This window comes from Falco rusticolus, chromosome 11 (assembly GCF_015220075.1).
Source record: "Falco rusticolus isolate bFalRus1 chromosome 11, bFalRus1.pri, whole genome shotgun sequence".
NCBI lineage: Eukaryota > Metazoa > Chordata > Aves > Falconiformes > Falconidae > Falco > Falco rusticolus.
In genome coordinates, this window is record NC_051197.1 from 35,583,834 (window position 1) to 35,604,709 (window position 20,876).

Here is a 20,876-nt window from a genome sequence, read left to right on the forward strand (position 1 = left end):
GGAGGTGGAGCTCTTCTGTCAGCATAGTTCTTGCCAAGCTGTCCCTCTTCTTAATATGGGAACTGTATGTTTTCCCACCCACCCCTTATTAAATAGGCCCAGCAGTATCTATACAATTAAAATTAACTCATTTTTAAGTTCACTTTCATTGCTCAGGATGTGTTCATTGAATCAATGTATTTATTCATACTCTTCAAGTAAGGGTCTTGGGGGTTTTTTCTTAACAATAATTACAGGTAAAGCAGGAGACACAGGACCATTTTTGTCCGTTTTGATGTGCCTTTGAAAGTAATATTTGTGATTCCAGTATACAGTTATTTCTACAAAACACTGAGAAGAGACCTGGATTTTGCTCTTACTACTAGTCACATCAGATAGTCATCTTGGCATCTGTGCAAAGCATTAACTTTTTGAAGCAGGCTGATCACCTGTTGTATATTTAAATGAGATACTTAGAAAGAAGGAGGATTTTCTTGTTGAGTAAAACTAAAGGAGTGGCTCTTTCTTTTACTAGGCAATTGATTCTTGATGGTCAGTGGGATGAGGTTCTTCAATTTATTCAGCCCCTTGAATGTATGGAAAAATTCGACAAGAAAAGGTAAAATGGAATGTATGTCAGAGTTCAATTTTTTGAGTTGTGGAAAGCATGCAAATTTCTAAGTATTGCAGTAGTTCTAAGTTTTTTCACCTTAGTTTTTTGTTTTTCTAACCTCTATACATTTCCTAAAGTGTGTGCATGTCTGTCTGTCTCTCTCTTAAACTATGAAAAATATGTGCACACAATCTATAATGAGTTTTGATTTGCCATACACTTTAGGAATAAGGTGCATGTTGTACTATCTTTTTATAGTTGGCTGCTCTGTCATATTTCTATTCATGAGTAAGATTGCTATACTACTTTTTCTTATTAACCTTCTAATATCTTTAATGTAATATTTTTGAAAGCAATAATTGAAAGAGGACTTTCCTGTTAAAAAAATAACTTTGTGGTTACCAATTTGTTAAAATTTGAGATCAGAGTTCCTTGTCATTGTAATTTCTATGCCTAACTCAACCATTTACTGTAAAATACCCTGCTTGTCTCTAAAAGAACGTTTAGCTACCGGAGCAAGATGTATAGTATTTCATTTCTCACCTGCAGGTTTCGTTACATTATAATGAAGCAGAAGTTCTTGGAAGCCTTATGTGTAAACAACGCAATGTCAGCAGAAGACGAGCCTCAGCATGTAAGAATTGTCTCTGGTTTGGGAATCTCTGGGTTTGTTGTCAGGAAGCCTCTGAAAATATTCTGATTTAAAGGCAGAGCAGAAGCTCCCAGCACTGACACAAGTTTTAGCTGTTACCAAATGGTTTTACGAACAATGGAAAAAATAATTGGTATCCTTTGGAAATTAATGTGGCTCCCAGGTCTCAAACAGAATTAGATATACAAGGGCTGCTGGAACCCATGCAGAGTAGATCAGTTGACCACATGTCATGTTTGTGGTTCTGATCCTGAGATTTACTTCAGGCCATTACACTGAAGCACAGGGCTCTCTTTCTCAAAAGTATTCTAAAGCAAGCCTTGGTATCACAGAAATTTATTGTCATAATCAGGACCAGGTGAAAGATTCCAATTTGAATTAATCTTAATCAGTTAAATGTGCAAACAGCAGGAGTTGTGAACTTAAGTTTTCAATATTGGAAGGGACATAAACTGGCAAAGGTGTGCAGATTGTGAAATTAGTTATTGACATAAATGAATAACTAGAATACAGGTATATCAAATTTCTAACACAGTGTTATGAAATTAAAAATGAAGAATGCTAGTAGGTTTATGGCTATTTAATTTTCTGAAAAACTGAAAGGATTTTAATTCTCTATTCCATTACACATGCGTTGTAACTTCAGGGTCTTCTGTTGACGGTGTAGAGAAAGCTAAAAGTAAGTCTGCCTTTATGTAGTTTGAAAGGGAAGGTGTACTATTCCTCTAATCACTCAATCTGTATACTGTTATTAGGTAGCAGTAGAGAAAAATCAGGTTCATGTCCTTTATTTTTTGTTTTTAATGATACCAAATATCTTGGCATGTTGTGAATGAAAGGCTGTATTGAGCAGATGCTAGTTAACATGGGTAAAGGGGTGTGTGTATTAAATCTTTAATTCAAAATGCCAAGTTACGTGTGTTTAACATGGTTTGTGGGCTTTGAGCTATCAACAAGCTTTGTACTAAAGCCCTCCATTCATGGAGGACTTCGGAGAATGTTCTGAACTTTTTTAGCATTTTTGACTAAGGAACAGAAAATCTCAATGTAAAAGGCAACTCAAAGTTGCTAATCTCTGGAAACTAGAGAAATCTACAAGCCTTTTGTAATTTTTGCCAATAGCTTTTCACAGAATTAAAAAAGGGGGAAAATAAGTCAGTTGGCTTTGAGAATGAGAACAACCTTCTGTGCTACAATAGAATTGCAGCTTTTTAGCTACAAAATTAAAATTTTAAGCCTATCAAACCTGCAGTGACATGAAAAAGTTCCATAAATCTGTAGAAAATGGGACTTGGTGGGGGATTTTAGGAAATCGAAACGTCCAGGAACTTGGCTTTGTTGTAACTACATTTGCATCAGCAATTTCAGACTCTATTGTATGCAGTTTAATCAAAATATGAACAGTAATAGTAATAAAGGAAAGATAGCAGAGCTGCTACCTGTTCTTCAACTAACTTTTATTGTAGAAATGTATGTACTACAAACTGTTCTATTAATATTTCTGTAGCTGGAATTTACAATGCGAGAGGCTGTACAGTGCCTACATGCGTTGGAAGAATATTGTCCCTCTAAGGAAGACTATAGTAAACTCTGTTTGCTGCTGACGCTGCCTCGCTTGACCAACCACGCAGAATTCAAGGACTGGAATCCCAGCACTGCACGGGTTCACTGCTTTGAAGAAGCCTGTGTCATGGTGGCAGAGTTTATTCCTGCTGATAGAAAACTGAGTGAGGCTGGCTTTAAAGCAAGTAACAATCGTTTATTTCAGCTTGTAATGAAGGGATTGCTTTATGAATGTTGTGTGGAATTCTGTCAGAGTAAAGCAACGGGAGAAGAAATCACAGAAAGTGAAGTATTGCTGGGCATTGATCTCTTGTGTGGTAATGGATGTGATGACTTGGACCTTAGCTTGTTATCGTGGCTGCAGAATCTGCCAGCTACTGTCTTTTCTTGCGCTTTTGAACAGAAGATGCTCAATATTCATGTTGATAAACTCCTCAAGCCTACAAAAGCTGCATATGCTGATCTTCTGACACCCCTTATCAGCAAACTTTCTCCTTATCCATCATCCCCAATGAGACGGCCTCAGTCAGCAGATGCTTACATGACTCGTTCCTTAAACCCTGCATTAGATGGGCTATCATGTGGATTAACAAATCACGATAAACGAGTCACAGACCTTGGGACCAAAACTTCTCCGATGTCACACTCCTTTGCCAATTTCCATTACCCAGGAGTACAGAATCTCAGCCGAAGTCTCATGCTTGAGAATACTGAGTGTCACAGCATTTTTGAAGAATCACCTGAGCGGTAAGTGCGACTGTAGCTTTATTTTTATTTTGGCTTATGTTGCACTTAATATTACTGGGTTCTCACCTGTGTTGTAACTTTGGACATAATTGTAACATAATTTGATTGTTTAAATTTTGTTGTAATTAAAACTGTATTCAAGGAGTTTTCTTCCTTATGCTTTTATAGTCAAAGTAGATTTTCATATTTGGTCTTGAGCCTGATGGATTCAATTTGGACTTTCTTGAAGTTGAAACCCTAGTGCAGAGTACAAATATGCTCTGATTATGTAACAGAGTCTAGCTAAAATTTATGCTCAATTTTACTGAATTCTTTCATTCTGGATAAATAAATGGAGGCAGTGCAATAGTTGTAACTCCATCTTCTTTCCCCGTCCCATTCTGTCCGCAGTTGTCTGTAAATTTTGGTCCTGACACTGTAAATGACTAAACTTCAAAAATTTACTTACAGAAGTAGTTCCAATGATGTCAGTGGAAATTACTATTATGTCGTCATTGTAACACTCCTTAAATTGTTAACAGTAGTAGTTCAGCTTAAATATTTACTTAGCTTTTTTTGAAACCAAATCTGAATAAGGTGGCTGAATGTATTTTTTTTGTAATATTTTATGATAGTGGTGAATGCTATTAATGACCTAATGCTATGTAGACTGCAAACTTCTCTCCTTTCTGAAGACCTAAAGCCTGTATCAAGACTTAGTACTTCTTACCTTTTGAGAGAAGAGCCCTGGTAACTAGGAGAAATGGTGCTTGTCAACTACGAGCTTATCATCGTGGTTTTGCTTGGCCTTTATTTTGATCAGTAGTTCTGTCCCTTTCTAAATGTTACATCCATACTTCGCTAGAAGGGAGCTGCCAGGTTTTTTGGCTCTTGGAGAACCAGCGCTGCTCTTGGGCGCACTGGCCAGCAGAGGACGCTGTAGAGCTGTGGTGGTCAAACCTGGCCGCAGCTGGTGATACCCTCTTGTTAGTTTTGCCTTACAACGACATTCTGTACCTTGTGTTAAGGCAAAGAGCATCTGTAACTAAACTCAATAAAAAGGAAACAAACACCATCATACTGATGTCAGTTCACGAGATGATAATGGAAATTATTACAGTACTGTATGTTTTGATATATTAATGCTTATCTTGAAAGTAGCTATGGAAACATCCCTTGTGTTACATTTTTTAAGTGTGCATCCTGAAGATACTGATGAATTGTGAATCCTCTAATTTTACTGATCTGTACGCACAAATCTTGACATTTGTGCGTACAGCCCAGGGTCCAATGTTAAAACTGATTCTTGAAAGTTTCCTGTTTCTTTTTCCATTATTAGTGGGCTAGAATAATTTTTTACAGATAGTTATCTTGTGGGCTAAATAAAGTGGTAAATTGCTGCAGTTCTTTGTATAGCCATTTTCATGTCATATTGTGACGTTTATAGTTCTTAACATGTTTTTTCATTAATACATCTTTTGAAGGTTAGAATTAGATTGAAGGAAGCAGACCTGTCAAGAAGGCACTAAATTTTTCAGAAGAAAATCCAGCTGCAGTTTAAGTGTCCAAATTAAATGGCAATATTTGCCAGGCTGGAAGCTGAGCTTTATGGAAATCTGGCTCTTGATTTCTCTTGCACATGACAGAAACATAGTATTTCTTTTATACCTTGTGTTCAGCAAGCAATAACTTGTCTTTTAGTCAGCTAAGTCACTTTTGTTATTATACGAAGGTACAGGAAAAACTTCTTAAAGAGCTTTGTTCCAAGTCTCACTGAGTAAAGGACTTTAAGTTGGCAGAACTCAAGATGGGAATCCAAGGCTTTTAATCAGCACACTTACTGTTTGCTAAAGCATTTTGGAAAGAGTTCTGTGCAGAAATACTTAATAAAGAGTAGCAAAACTGATACTTTCCTGTGTAGCACTTTCAGGAGTGTTCAAGCTGATGGATGTTAAACATAGGTGTAGTATACCTGATACTTCCCATGCATGTAATTGCTTTGGAAGTACGAGATCTTAGTAACTTGTTAGAGTATATAATACAAGTATAGGGATAGAAAACATGGGGTTTGGATATCCCACGGTAGCAAGGCTTTCTGCAAAATGTGGGGACAAAGCATGCTGACTGACTGTGCTTTTTGTTTATTGGGGGGGGGGGGGGGGGTGTTGTGTTCAGTGTAACCCCTTGGAAGTGGCATTTTTTTTCCTAAGCAATATCTTTTATTTTTATGTGACTTAAGTAGTTTGCACACTTGTATTCCCAGATTTTACTCTGGAATATTATCTTTCTCTACTTACCAGGGGATTTTCTACTGTTAATTTTTCTCAGTTAAGCTTCTCTTCTTTTCCATGTTGTTGCAAGAAGTGATACTCCCGTGGAGCCACAGCATCCCATCAGCAGTGAGACTTTGTGCCAGAGTTCAGTTCCAGAAAATGAACCACTTAATGGAGCACAGTGTCAGGCATCAGCCAAGCAAGAGAAAAATGAGGTAGTAGTTGGTTGTTTAAAAATGAGGCCCTTTGAACTGTGTTCTGATCCCTGCATAATGATTTGCCTTTGTGTTGGGAACATCATGCATGACAATGGGTTGCTTTGAATTTTGTTTTTATTATGGTAAAAATATTGTGTTATCTTGTATAAGAAACTACTTTATTCCCCATTGTATAAAGTTCTGCTGTCATTTGAGTCTGTAATGCAGCTGATTAGCGTGCCTTCTCATGTCAGCAGTATTGCTAAACTGTTGTGTGTATTTTTAAAAGAAAAAAATGCTTTGCAGTACTGAAAGCCAGCAATGGTAGATTAAACAATGCTTAGGAATCATCTTAGTGTTTTAGCAAGGAATCTGGCATGTAGTCTGCAATTTTTGGTGTTAGCACCAAGGTTCATAGGTCATCTTACATCACTTTCTGTCTAGAACACAGAGAAATTAACATTTGATACTTCCCTGGTAAATGTATCTTTGCTTTTTGGAATCCAATAGTATTACCTTTTTGGGGGGATTCATCTCTGAAGGCTTGTCCCTTGACTATCTTTTTTTTTTACCTTTTTTCACCTTAACAGCAATATGGGGAAAGCGAAATAATAGTTTGGTAGGAAACAATGAAAACTGTTACTTATTCTACTCTTTTTCCACAGTTTTAAATATCTGTCTCTTAATTCACTAATGTTGACTAACGTTGAGTATGTGGTCGGTTTTGTTTGCAGACTCCAGTTCGATTTTTAAGCAAACTTTGTCTTGGCTTATGACATCTATATTGTACTGAAAACCAGTCTAGTCTTGACAGGGCTATATATTCTTGTAGACTCTGGATACTTGAGTGAGGCAATGGGGCCTCTTGGAGGATTAACAAAGTCCTCCAAAGCTGAGGACTTCACTCCCCTCAAGGACTTTGCTAAGTAACTTCTCTGCTGCAGCGGTGTTGTGTATGTGCATTGGGAATAAGGGGAAGGGGGAAACAGCTTAACTAGGTGTATAACAGAGTGAGCCTCAAAAGGCAAAAAAATGGATGCAGAGTTTTTAGGAGAGAATGAGGACAGGAGATGTTGTGCTGCGGTGAAGATGTTGGCCAGGTTATTACACACAAGTGGAAAAGAACGTAGTACCCAGTCCAATTTCCTTGTTTTATTTTCCATATTGTAGTGGTATATGTGTTATATCTATGTGAGTAAGAAATTAATCTAAATTTCTTTTCATAGCTTTATTTTTTCATCGTTCCTGGAGGGATTGAATAAAAAGTCAGTGTTTATAGAGTAGAGCATCTGGACAACATATCTTAGGTTTAGGTGTTGGTTTGGGTACAAACAAGTATCAGCCATGGAAAGACATACAGACAAGAATATAAGTGTTGCTTAGAAGGATTGTAACTCAGTGACTGGGGGTTAATTCACCTATTTGAAATACAGAGAACAAATACTTTCTTAGACTTCCAACAGTAACTTCGGGGTTTCTAAATTGCAGATATCTCAGGGAAACCTAAGGTTGTAAAATTTTTACAAATGCAACAGCAATAGGAAATGTACTATAAACCAAAAAATAATTGTCAGAGAACACAAAATCATAATGCAAATATTTTTATTTAAAAGACATGCAAAGGCTCGTAATTATGAAGAAAGATTCTCTGCATGAGTTGTCTGAACTAATGCAATGTTATCAGGATGTCTGTATACGACTTCACTGGATGACAAAATGTCACTTCTGAAAACAAAAAAAAAAAACAACCTTGGTGAGGTGGGTTTTTTGTCGGTTCTACTACTTTTTTCCCTGCTAGTTGGTAAACATGCAGTTAAGTTTTTTTTCATTAGAAAATGTTTGGCACTTCAGTGTTGATATTTTGCCTTTGGACTAATATGCTTTTGGTTTTCTACAGGATATTTTTGTGTGTTCATTTTTAACTTGTTCTCGACTGTTTTATGATGGTAGCATTTGAGACTAGCAGCACAGAGAGAAATTGAGGGTTAAGGAATGCAGAAGGCAGTGAGTCCTGGCAAGCTGGCAGTGTGAGAAACTAAAGATAGTACATAAAAGGGAAGAGACCATAAGAAAGGAAGCCAAAGTATTTGTGTTTGGTCCAGAAAGTAAGGAATTCTAAGGTTAGAACAAGGCACCAATTTAAAAAACAAGATGCAGTGCTTTGTTGTGGTTTAACCCCAGCTGGTAACTAAGTGCTGTGCAGCCGCTCACTTACTCCCCCATCACCCAGAGGATGGAGAGGAGAGTTGGAAAGGAATGTAAAACTCGAGTGTTAAGATAGAAATGGTTTAATAATTGAGATAAAAATGAGAACAATAATAATAGCTACAGTAACAGTTATAATGAAAAGGAGGGAGAAGGAGATGAACAAAATCCAAAGGGAAGGGAGAAAAGTGACGCGCCACACAGCTGCTCACCACCCACTGACAGATGCCCAGCCAGTCAGCCCTGGCCACCCCCCCCACCCCCCCAGTTTATATACAGAGCATGACATCCCATGGTTTGAATACCTCTTTGGCTAGCTCAGGCCAGCTGACCTGGCTGTGTCCCCCCCTAAGTTCCCGTGCCCCTCCAGCCCTCTTGCTGGCAAGGCCTGAGAAATCAAAAAGTCCCAGACCCAGTACAAGCACTACCTAGCAACAACCAAAAATATCAGTGTGTTACCAACACTGTTTCCACACCAAATCCAACACACAGCACTGCACTAGCCACCAAGAAGAAAATTAACCCCATCCCAGCCAAAACCAGGACACGCTTCAAGGTTGGCTGCTAGGAGAGGTAAATCAGCACTGCAGACTAATGGCAGGGATGTGTCAACATGGCAGAAAATACTAAATTTGTAGTGTAAATATGATTTGGAATTTGGAATGTAGCTTACATTGTTTTCTGATTTTTATTTTCAGTTTCCAATTGCCTATTTGTTTTGATATTAAGTAATACTTAGGAAGTTTTGTAGGAAGGAAGATTCTCTTCCTGAATTATGGCAGAACTACTTTAACAGTTGATAGGACAGGCTGGCAGGGATTACCTTTTCTAGTATGTAAGTTGTCTGGTTTTAAGGAATAATGAAAGCATTGCTCCTTAGAGGAGAATTTGCTGGCGTTTTGATGCCTGTTGTGAAATAATGAACCGGAAATTGCATGTTTAGGTTAAATACCACAATTAACTATTTAATTTTCATCAGAAATTCTCATTTTGTTTTAGCTCCGTGATTCAACAGAGCAGTTTCAGGAGTATTACAGACAAAGACTACGTTACCAGCAGCACTTAGAACAGAAAGAGCAACAACGACAGCTGTACCAGCAGATGTTGTTGGAAGGAGGTGTAAATCAAGAAGATGGAGCTGACCAGCAACAGAATCTCACTGAACAGTTTCTTAACAGGTTGGGGGATTTTGTTGATTTTCCTTCCATCCACTCCTGTTCTTCCTCAAGTTCTCATAATAATCTGGTTTGGTGGTCTTTTTTTTTTTTTTTTTTCCCCTTGTTATTAGATCTATCCAGAAACTAGGAGAATTAAATATAGGTATGGACAGTCTTGGAAACGATGTACAAACACTTAGCCAGCAATGTAACGGGAGCAAAGCGAATGCATCTACCAATCCAACAAGTAACTTTACATCACCACCTTCAGATGCTAGTCAGAGGGTAACAACGGACAGCCAAAATTTTAATACAAGCACTCCTCGAAAGCGTGGATCTGCTAATCAGATACCCTTTTCTGAGGAGTCACCTGTACAGGGGAATCAAAAGTAAGTTATTAGGGACTCTTCAGGATTGGAAATATCCTTCTGTTAGCACTATGGGAGTAGCTGTTTGTATTTATTTCTAGTTATCAAATGAATTTGTCTTTGAATATAGGTGTTTAGCTCATGATCAGTGTTTATTATATATTTTTGTAGGGATTATAAAATCCTTTTCTTTTTGACAGTACACATGAGAAATAGTAGTTATTTGTTATGGTTTACATTTTATGCTTATTCTTAATTTCACACTTTTTATTCTGTCTTACTTGTATAATTCTTGTTTATTTTGTATGCTACTAAGATTCTGAAAGCTTTATGAAATAGAAACCATATGGAGAGAGGGGCAGGACAGAGTGGGAACTAAATTTCTTCTGTTAACTGAAGGGTAGTGCTGACCTGAAAGCAACAACTGTTCTTCCACACATATCTGTATATATGCTTTTACTTACATATGTTATGGCATGAAAACAAATATTCTTAACTTGCATTCACTTGTTCAGTGCCTGGAGTTGCTGCATAAAGGACAACCTCTTGTAGAAATAATAGTTTAATGATAAAGAATCAGACATAACACTTGTCCACACAGATTAGTCAGTTCTGAGAATGACTTAACTGTAGTCCAAGAAATACTTATGAACAAATCTGTCCCTGCTATTGTTTTTTTCTGTTACAAATTTGAACTCTTCACCAAATTAAAACAGTGTCTCAGAACATGCTGTCACTCAGCCACAGTTGGAAGATTCTTCAGGAAACGTGGCTAGGACAAGAGGCGATGAGGTGAGTTTTCTTATTGTCCTTTACAATTTGTGTTTTCACAAGATTCAATATTTAATTCTGAGGATGTGACATCCTCTCATAATTAATAGATATTCAGAATGAATTTTGGTTGATGCAGTACCTACAGAATCATAGCACCATCGAGATTGGAAGGGTTATATGGACACTGAGTCCAAACCCACTGTTCAAAGAAGGCTCAATGAGAGCAGGTGGCTTGGGGCTGGGGTCACTTGTATTTTTTAATATCTCCAAGGATGGAGACTCCCCAGCCTCTGTGGACAATCTCTTCCTGTGTCTGACCACCCTTACAGTGTTTCTAAAACAACAAAAATGTTTAAATGGAATTTCCTGTATCTCAGTTGGAGTCCACTGCTTCTTTTCCTTTCACTGGCTACCACTGAGAAGTGTCTACTCCATCTTCTTGATTACTGCTGTCAGGTATTTATATACTCAGATTTACACATGCCCTGAAAAGCCCTTCTGATCTCAAGGCCAAACAGTCACAGCTTCTCCTTGTACAACAGAGGTTCCAGCAGGATGTCTTTTGCAGCCATTGTTTTGCGTTCTCCAGGTTGAAACTTTGATTTTTGGACTCCAGTCAGTATGGTCCGATTTTAGGGAAATGATTTTGCAATGAGTACCTTCCAAAGTTTCTGTATCGGACAAAAAAATCTTAGAAAAGTGGTGATGAAGTCATCAGGAGGATGATGTAGTAAAGTTTAGCATAATTTAAGGATAACTTCGTGTTAACTACAGGGTGAAAATTTGATTCTTATGTTGAGTGTTGTATTTGTTTTATAAACTGTGTTTATGACTTGGACTGTTTTCAGTAAAAATACAGCTTTGTTCCTTCCCCTTGCAAGTTTCACACGGATCAAAAGTGTTCACATGGAAACAAACTGTAATACCAAGTTTCTGGGCTGCTTAGAAGAACAAAAGCTGTTGGAAGCCTGGAGGGAGAGTGAGAAATGTTCATCTAATGTTAGCTATAAAAGTGGGTTGAAGAAAAGAACTTTTTGAAGTACACTGTTCCTTGACCTGGAGTAGACATTGTTTTACAAGTCCGTATTTGAATAACTTAGCGGGTGCTGTTACTTCATTAATACTTTGCTACAATAGTTCTATGTTACTCTGCAAAAGTCATGTCTGCTTTTAAATGTCCAGTTTTATGCTGAAGAACCTAATACAGCTGCTATCCTTCTACACAGGATGACAAATCAAAAAAGCAGTTCATATGCATTAATACTCTAGAAGACACACAAGCTGTCAGAGCTGTAGCCTTTCATCCCAGTGGGAGTTTATATGCCGTTGGCTCCAACTCTAAAACTTTGAGGGTTTGTGCCTATCCAGAAGTAATTGACCCAAGGTAAGAAAGCTTGTATAATCATTTATTTTTCTGTATCATAGCACTCCTGTAGCTACTGGTACCTGTCCATTTCATACCTTTATTTCGTTGTTGTAAATACTGCAGCGCTCTTTCTAGAAACCTGAACTGCCAAACATACGATGATCTGCCGAAGAACTTATGTATTTGTGGGCTACTTTTTGGTGCTCTTCTGTTACTGGCAAGATGCATTGCCACAATACCATACCTTTCCTTATAGAAGTGTTATTTTTGTCTCAGCAGGTGGGCTTTTCTGTATTTTCTGTGATGGCTTCTGGTTTTGATATTCCAGCTGTAAAAGTGGGAGAAAGCACGTATCAATTCCTGAGCCAGCACAGGCTGGGCTTCGTGGGGTGCAGTGTCTGGCAGGAGGACAGACATGAACAGTAGAAAAAGCACTATCTTCAATTTTTACAGCAAAATTTGCCAGAGTGTTTCTATTGTTTGCCTGATACTTTGGATCCTTGACAGGAAAAGTGCCATTTGTGGCTTACTGTACACCTAGTCTTTTCTGTTTTCTTTTCACCCATTTTCTAATAGGAGAGGGAAAAACATTTTTTTCATCTGGAAATAAGTATTGCCATCTCAATAACCATCTCCTTGTCTCTGCTCCAGTTACAGTATTTTCTTGGAGTAAGGTGGAAGTGCAGGCATCTGAAACTTCACAACGTCAGGAGCTACAAGTATGCACAGTGACTTTATCTGGGACACCTTCCCAGTTTAGGACTCACGTGCAGGTTTCCAAAGTGTTCAGGAAGTAATCTGATGATTATTTTTTTCTTTTCCTCCTTAAATATCATCAATAAGGTAGCCTTTGAAGTTTGATTCCAAAATATTTATTGGCAATGTGTGAGATTAAAAAAAAAAGCCTTGATTTTTTCTGATACCCAGTGCAAGCTGACTTGCTGGGCTTGAAGCCCAGATGGCCTCCCCTTGACTGGTAAACAGTGCAAAACATTTTCAGTGGAATGGATGCTTCTTTATTGACTTAACTATGGTCTGCTCTCATACAGCTTGTTATTCCAACCATTGGGAAAGGTTAGATTGACTTTGCAGCCTTAGTCTCCAGTTACAGTAACGATCTGATGTGACAAGTAACAGTGCTTCTGGATATGAAAGGAATACTGAGACTTCCGTAATTCTGAACTTGTACTGCTTTCTTTTACTGTTCTTTTTCCACTGTGCTTACAGTTTGCCAAAAACATTTCATTGTGGAATTTACAAGTCGGCAGAGAGACTGCATTATCTCAAAGATACTCTAATCTTTGTAACAACCCGAGTCTAGACACGCATTCAAAACTTTCATGTTTTTCAAAAAGCCGTAATTGTGTAGAATAGCTGATGAACAGCAGTTGTTTAATTGTACATCAAAGCTTTGTTGTGACTTTTAAGTTTTTTAAATTGTTCTTCCAACTGTTGTATGATTTGGGACAGGTTGGTTTGGTTTGGTGGTTTTTTTTTTTTTCTCTTTTTCTCTATAAAGTTACAGTAGCAGTGTGCTTTTTTTTTCACGTTTGAGATTAAACACTGATAGATACACATAACAATTGTGCAGATGGTGCTCAAATAATCACAGTACTTCCATGCAGCTGATTGGCAGCACGTGGTCTTTATTCTGGGCTGTGCTCCCATGTCCTGACAAGCCAGTGTGCTGCCTCCGCCTCTTAATAAATGTAGTGAATCCAAACCCTGGGTGCGATATAAGGCATCAGCCATTTAGGAAGCTCTGTAGCATGTGAACGGTGATCCTGATTTCAGCTAATCTGTCATGGATTTCCTCTCTGGCAACAAAATTAAATTAGCTTTCCTGTAGATTTATGTTAGTATTTTTTACTAAAGCCATATCTATCTCAAAAGTTTTAAAACAAACGTAGGTGATTGTCTTCTGTTTTTTCTCTCTGCCTCTTTTTTTCAAGTGTTTACAATATGGTTTCTGAATTTTTCAATAGCAATTTAATTTGTTGAATTTCTGTTGTTGGTGTTACTGGAGTGAATGTTGATGGAGCTGGATACAGCAGTACTTTATCTTCAGCACTTGCCTATTTCCTGGTATGGAACAAAGAAACATAATTGTAGGAAGGTAATTGATTGAAATAAAGGAAATGTACATCAGTGGGACTGTTCCTTTTATTTCAGCCATGTGTAAAGCTGATCTGGTTTCAGAAATAAGAATGTATGGTATGTCTAGATGCTGTGAAGATTCCTGCATTAACATGTAATGGTGAACGTATCTTGTCTTGCACTGGCTGCTGTATTAGACTTTCTGGTTGATGAGTGAAGCTTTGGGAGTCACTTTATTCAACAAATAATATCCAATGCACAGCTCATAATGATGCATGTGTATGAGTTTTATTTTGTTGTATGATTTTTTTTTAACTTATTTAATGGCAAAAAGGGAGACAGTGCTTAACTTAGGGCAGCATTTTTCTGTGTTAGCACAGAAGCATTTTTCTTGATCCTTGAACCACTTAAGGTGCTTGATGAGTCTCACTCATTCTGACAGGAAGAATGGCATGGATATCCAAAACAAGTGTTTGGATAAATCAGCAGGCCTCAGGTTTTATTGTTACGGTACTATTAGGCACAACAGCAGCCCCAAACGCGAGCACATGGAGTCCAGTCATGTAATTATGCTGTCATACCAAACACAATCCCCAGTTAGGGATTATGTCTGTGTGGGAAACTGAGAAACACCTTCCTACACACATACACAGAGGTTACGCTGGCTTCTGCTTTCTTCTTTCAGGAATCTGGATTTTCCAATCTGCAGCCTGATAGTTTAGTCCCAGAGCCAGCCTTTAGCTGTGCCAGCCACACTGGGTACTAACCCAGATAGCGCGTGCCTTCTGAGCTTTCTTGGCCTACTGCTGCTTAACTGAACTCAAGCATGTTCAAAAGTGGCCACAGTATCAAGATGTTGGAAGTATGAAGGATGTAGAGGAAAACCCACCAACTCAGGACTTTGGGGATAAGATTTCATTGTATGTAGCTAGTAATCAGTATATTTTATCACTATCAACTCTTTATAGATGAAGAGACTGTAAGTTCTTTTTGCCTGTCCAGTGGCAAATACAATGGGAAGATGCGAAAAAACTGAGAAAATGGAATGGAGAAATCATTTTGTTTTTTTCTTGGATCACATGTATATGTCATATGTATTTCATGTTACCCAAAATAACAGAAAAATAGTATTTTTGTGTTAGAATACATTGGTTTTCTTACAAATAAGAGGAAGTTAGATATTTGTCTTTTTTTTTTTTTTTTTTCCCAGTGCTTATAATTCTCCTAAACAACCTGTAGTTCGCTTCAAAAGGAACAAGCATCATAAAGGATCAATCTACTGTGTAGCCTGGAGTCCCTGTGGACAGCTGTTAGCTACTGGTTCTAATGATAAATACGTGAAAGTACTGCCTTTTAATGCAGAAACTTGTAATGCAACAGGTAGTGTGTGTGTGTATATTTAAAGAATCTCTTTTCAATTATTTGTCCAATATTGGGCAAAACCATTCAAATTACATTACGTACTTAATTGGATTTGTTATTTTTATTCTAATACCTTGAATAACTTAGTGATGGTGAAAGGGAAAAGAGACTGTAGGCTCTGTCCAGCAAAGAGCCACTGGGGTTGGGGATTATCTTTTGGGCTTTTAATTTGTTTTTTTTCTTTGATTGCATTTTGGGTTTGTTTTGCAAGACTCTCTGGTGTTGTGCTGTCTTCAGGTAGAATTTTTTTTGTTGTTGTTGATATGGTAAAACAACCAGATATTCTTGGCCAACTCTAGTTCTTGATTGTCAGTAGGAATTTATCACTACTTCCAGTTCCCCTTTTTCTTGTCTAGTTCTGTCCTCTTCTCCCCATCTTAAAAGTCTAAGGTTTCTCTCCCAGCAAATACTATTTTCCATGCCAAAGCCTCCTCATCAATACACTAAATACATCCCCTTATCTTTTCTGTTTGGAACTTAGGCTACCCCGTCCTATGTGGTCAGGGTTCTTGATGATCATTCTCTGGCAGAGAAAGCCTTTTTAGTTTACCACAGCTTACGTAAAGAAATAAACATATTCTATAAAGCTTGGCTGGAATTGGCTGTGGAGATGGTCTCACATACATTTTGCAAAGCTTTAGGAACTTTAGGAAAATCGAGCAACTCTCAAAAACATGATTCTTGGAGATTTTTACTTGAACTTTGCTAACTGAATTGGTGTGCTCTATGAAAGTGCATAACAATGTTTATACTTGGTGGTATACCTATCCTTGCCTAAAATATTCTGCATTATCACTATAGCTGCTTTAATGATTGTGGCACTAACAGTGGTAAACAAAGTATACCTTGTTTTGTTCCTTGACCTTTTTTTAAAAATTATTTTAGGACCAGATTTGGAGTTCAGCATGCATGATGGGACAATCAGAGACCTTGCCTTTATGGAAGGCCCAGAAAGTGGTGGTGCTATTTTAATAAGTGCTGGAGCAGGGGACTGCAATATCTACACAACAGATTGTCAGCGAGGACAAGGCCTGCATGCTCTGAGTGGTCACACTGGTATGTTACGTTGTTGCTTCTCTCATTCATGTTTTAAGTCTGTATTAGATTCTAATAAATATAATTATTGTTTTGGGGTTTTTTAAATGTCTTTGTGGTTTTTGTTCTAGCAAGACTTTTTTTTTTTTTTTTTTTTTCTCCAGATTGCTCTTGAGGTATTTTGAGGGAAGCTGGGGAGTTCTTGTTTTCAAGTGTGTTGGCTGTTAATTTAATGGAGAGTACATGCTTCATTCCAGAGAAATGGAGTATTGCAAAGCTGGGTATTGCCTTATTTTATCAGCATTTTAGATCATGCAACATGCAGCTTTTCCATAGGATTGTTAAGTCTCTGAATGGAAAAATACAATCAGAACTGTAATATTCCGTTATTTGATTAATAGTGTTCAGTCAAGTAAAGGAGTCATCTTGTTCACAGGTCATATTTTAGCACTTTATACATGGAGTGGCTGGATGATTGCATCTGGATCCCAAGACAAGACTGTAAGATTCTGGGATCTGAGAGTGCCAAGCTGTGTTCGTGTTGTGGGAACCACGTTTCATGGAACAGGTAAGACTTGGTATTGTGCTTCTGATCATTCTTGCATAAAAATATACTTTAAAGATGTTTAAGTATTATAGAGTGAATGTAAGGAGGTCTTGTATCACAGAATGGAGGCTCAGCTTTAAAAGAAAAAAGTTGTGAGGATATCTTTACCTGTGTGTCTTGTTTGGGTTTTTTAAAGTAACACTTTCTTTCAAGAGTTGGGTAGGTTTTTGCCTTGTGACTTTCAAACAAACATTAAAATAAGACACAAAATAACTGTTTCTAAATCAAAGGAAAGGATGGGAAGGAGCAGCCATTTTTGCAAGTTGTCAACATAGTCTTAAGAATCCTTTTACCAATTTCTATAGAACCACTTGGATTTGGTTTTGTTTTTTGAAACCTTTGGCAGCGGGCAATAAATTAGAATTGGGGGCAGAATTCCTTGCATTATTCTACATGATTTTATAAAAAGTGACTTTCTTCCCTGTGATGAAACATTTTTTTTTTCCTTCTGCAGCTTTAATAGTGGCTTTGCTACCAGTCCAGTGTGACCAGTGGCTTCGGAGTTTTAAGTGCTAGAACATAAAAATGTTCTTATCTTAAGCTAACAGTAGCTAAGTATGTTCACCCTAATTTAAGGCCAGCATTTCATATTCTTAAACAATGTATATTCTTGACTAAATATGAAAAGTCGGCTGTTTGTCACAAATGTGCATTAAGTATAACATGTGTGTGTGTGTTGGTGTTTTTTTTTTCTCCTGTAGGAAGTGCTGTAGCCTCAGTGGCTGTTGATCCTAGTGGTCGTCTCCTGGCTACAGGACAAGAGGACTCTAGCTGTATGTTGTATGATATTCGAGGAGGACGAATGGTGCAGAGCTATCATCCTCATTCCAGTGATGTTCGTTCGGTTCGCTTTTCTCCAGGGGCACACTACTTGCTCACAGGATCTTATGATATGAAAATAAAGGTGACAGACTTGCAAGGTAACATACTACAAAGGATGAGTTAATTTTCAGTTTGGTGCTTTTAATACTGAAGTTGTAAGAGAACTTGGTTCAAAGATGTTGTGGTTTAACCCTAGCTGGCAACTAAGTAACACACAGCCATCTGCTCACTTCCTACCCCCACACACACCCCTGGGGGATGGGGAGGAAAATCAGAAAAAAGTAAAACTTGTGGGTTGAGATAAGAACAATTTAATAATTGAAATAAAGTAAAAATATAATAACAACAACCCTTGTAATGAAAAGGAGAGAGGAATAATAACCTTAGGGGAAAAAGAACCCCAGACAAGTGATGCACAACACAGTTGCTCACCACCCACTGACCGATGCCCAGCTGGTCCCCAGGCAGAGATTGGCAGCCCCTGGCCAATTCCCCCCAGTTTATACACTGAGCATGATGTCCTATGGTATGGGATATCCCTTCGGCTAGTTTGGGTCAGCTGCCCTGGCTCTGCTTTCTCCTGGCTACGTTTGCACCTGCTCACTGGCAGAGCATGGGAAATGTGAAGAGTCCTTCGTTTAGAGTAAGCGCTATGCAGCAACAACTACAACATCAGTGTGTTATCAACATTATTCTCACACTAAATTCAAAACACAGCATTGTGCCAGCTACTAAGAAGAAAGTTAACTCTATCCTAGCTGAAACCAGGACAAAAGATCAGGTTTTAGTTTAAAGGGGGGGGGGGGGGAACCAGTAGAGCTTGAAGGGTTTGACATGTATATAAATTGGATTGTGTCTGTTAGCAATTGGCTAGTTGTGTTCTTAAGAATGCAGGCTATAAACTACATCTTGTTTTGGAGTGGAAGGTCTAATTATGATAAAAGAACTAATTAACAATGTTGCCTGATGAGTTGGCCATTGCTTTCAGGCAGCATTCGTAGAAGTGACCTTTAAAAAAAAAAAAAGTGTGATAATGCTTATTTTTATTGGGAAGAGTTAAAAGAGAGAAGATATACTCCATATCTATTGACTTGATTTTCTCGGACTGTTAAATTTAAATTGTAATCACATTGTGGGGAAAAAAAAAAAAAACAACCAACAAACCTGTGAATACCTATGTTTTGTACTATGTCCAGTAATGCCTAAAAACTGAAATCCTGGGGTCTTGTGTTATGCTCTATGTGTGACATAGAGGGGACAAGCACGCTTCATAAGGTGAAAGACATATGTAAGCTTCACTAAACCAAAGTGAAACAAGCAAAAGCAACAAAAACCCCACCCCAAAAAAACCCAGAGAGCTGGGATATAAATTTATGTAAATGACTAATGGTTTCTGTTTTTCTGCTGTAGGGGACCTCACGAAGCAGCTTCCTCTTATGGTGGTAGGAGAACACAAGGACAAAGTTATTCAGTGCAGATGGCATACACAAGATCTTTCTTTCTTGTCGTCTTCTGCAGACAGAACTGTAACTCTTTGGACCTACAATGGCTAGAGTGCAAAGGCAACCTATGCAGCTAAAGCACAGAGACCTGAGACTACAGAACTGTAAAAACAAAGTAATAATAATTAGGCATTGAGAGAGCAGCAGTTGAGCAGGAGAGTGACAAGAGGAGGGGCACTTGTCACAGATTTTTCTGGTTTCTAGGAGGTCTTGGTGTTTTCAGTATATTCTTTTGCAGTGCTTTCAGTCTTCCATGTGAACTCATGCTGCTGTGACCTGTTGTAGTCTTGTTGCCAAAGTCTATGAGGAGAACTCTGATGTTGTCGATGTGCACTTAAAGTAACATGAATGATGTGTTTACAGTTTGGTATTAATTGCATTCCTTGGTCTTTGCCTCAGTCAAAATTTTATATAGAAACTTAAGTTGAACAACACTTCAATCAAATCTGTATGTAACTAGTTACACACACACACACAAGAAATTAGTTCCACTGTTTTTTCAGATTTATTCATCACTTCTCAACAGGAGGTCAAACTTTATAACATCTCTACAATTTCAACTTTTTTAGTAGTAAATTCTGAACTTTAAAGGTGACTGGGCAGTAACCACATCTTGGTGATGGTCCATTATAATAGTGTGGGTTGTTTTCATCTAAACTGGGGGAAATGTTGCTGGTTTTATTACATGACGTTGTTTTGGATAACATGCTGGGGGCGGGGGAAGTAAAATATTGAGATTTTTTTTTCTGTAGAAACACAAATATTTTACTTTTTGAATGCAACAGAATACCTCTGTGTATAATGTACTGTAGAAGAGTGGATTGGCAGCAGTTGTCACAGTGAGCTTAATGGCTATTGGTTTTTCAAGTAAAAGGGATACCATTAATGCTGTAATAGAAACCAGCATGGCTTAAAATGCTGTGTCTGCATGATAATTTAAGAATTGTTTAAATTTCCCGTTCAGAGGCTTATCTGAATTTTATTTCTTGCACTGTTTATGTATGGGAAATTGCAGTTTTATTTCTACAAAACTTTAGAATCTAATGTTTATGTATCGTTATATTTTCATATTGTACAGTTCCTTTTACTTTTTAAAATATAGACCTTAAACTTCAGGTTATTTATTTATTTGAATAGCAGTTAAGTTTTGGATTCTCTTGGTTACTAAATTATATGTGCACCGTAGCAAGCATTTTTAACTATTGTATAAAAGTGGAAAGGTAACTGTAGAAGTGTATCTGTGCTATAATCTCAATAAAGACCTCCAACACCTGTGCCCATCTCAGCTGTTGGTTAGGTGTCTTGGTTGATAATACCTCAGTGCAAGGCTGATAATGAAACAGTCTGTCAAAAGCTGGTGTTTGCATAGAGCTAGCAAAGGCTTCAGATCTGTAATCCTGCTGCCCGGGCTCCGGCGTGGCAGTGCAGTAGGCAAGCAGCAGGTTTCCAGCTGCGTGCTGCTCTGTTAATTTCCGCGGGTTAAGGCCCGGTGCTGCTGGGGTGGCAGATGCTGCTCCT

General features: G+C 38.0%; 1 protein-coding gene across 5 annotated transcripts in view; it reads left to right on the plus strand.

The window, feature by feature from the left end:
* Positions 1-20,643, plus strand: part of WDR47 (WD repeat domain 47) — a 28,022-nt gene extending 7,379 nt beyond the window's left edge. For 2 of the 5 annotated variants that reach the window (XM_037404162.1, XM_037404161.1), the window contains exons 3-15: positions 515-598; positions 1,142-1,226; positions 2,752-3,554; positions 5,895-6,024; positions 9,208-9,386; positions 9,497-9,754; positions 10,450-10,525; positions 11,734-11,891; positions 15,181-15,350; positions 16,278-16,448; positions 16,864-16,995; positions 17,736-17,954; positions 19,267-20,643. In XM_037404162.1, the coding sequence (XP_037260059.1) occupies positions 515-598; positions 1,142-1,226; positions 2,752-3,554; positions 5,895-6,024; positions 9,208-9,386; positions 9,497-9,754; positions 10,450-10,525; positions 11,734-11,891; positions 15,181-15,350; positions 16,278-16,448; positions 16,864-16,995; positions 17,736-17,954; positions 19,267-19,409 (2,608 nt within the window). In that variant the 3' untranslated portion in view covers positions 19,410-20,643. The remainder of the gene's footprint in view (positions 1-514; positions 599-1,141; positions 1,227-2,751; positions 3,555-5,894; positions 6,025-9,207; positions 9,387-9,496; positions 9,755-10,449; positions 10,526-11,733; positions 11,892-15,180; positions 15,351-16,277; positions 16,449-16,863; positions 16,996-17,735; positions 17,955-19,266) is intronic. The other 3 variants (XM_037404164.1, XM_037404165.1, XM_037404163.1) reach the window with 3 other exon arrangements.
* Positions 20,644-20,876: the final 233 nt, after the last annotated feature.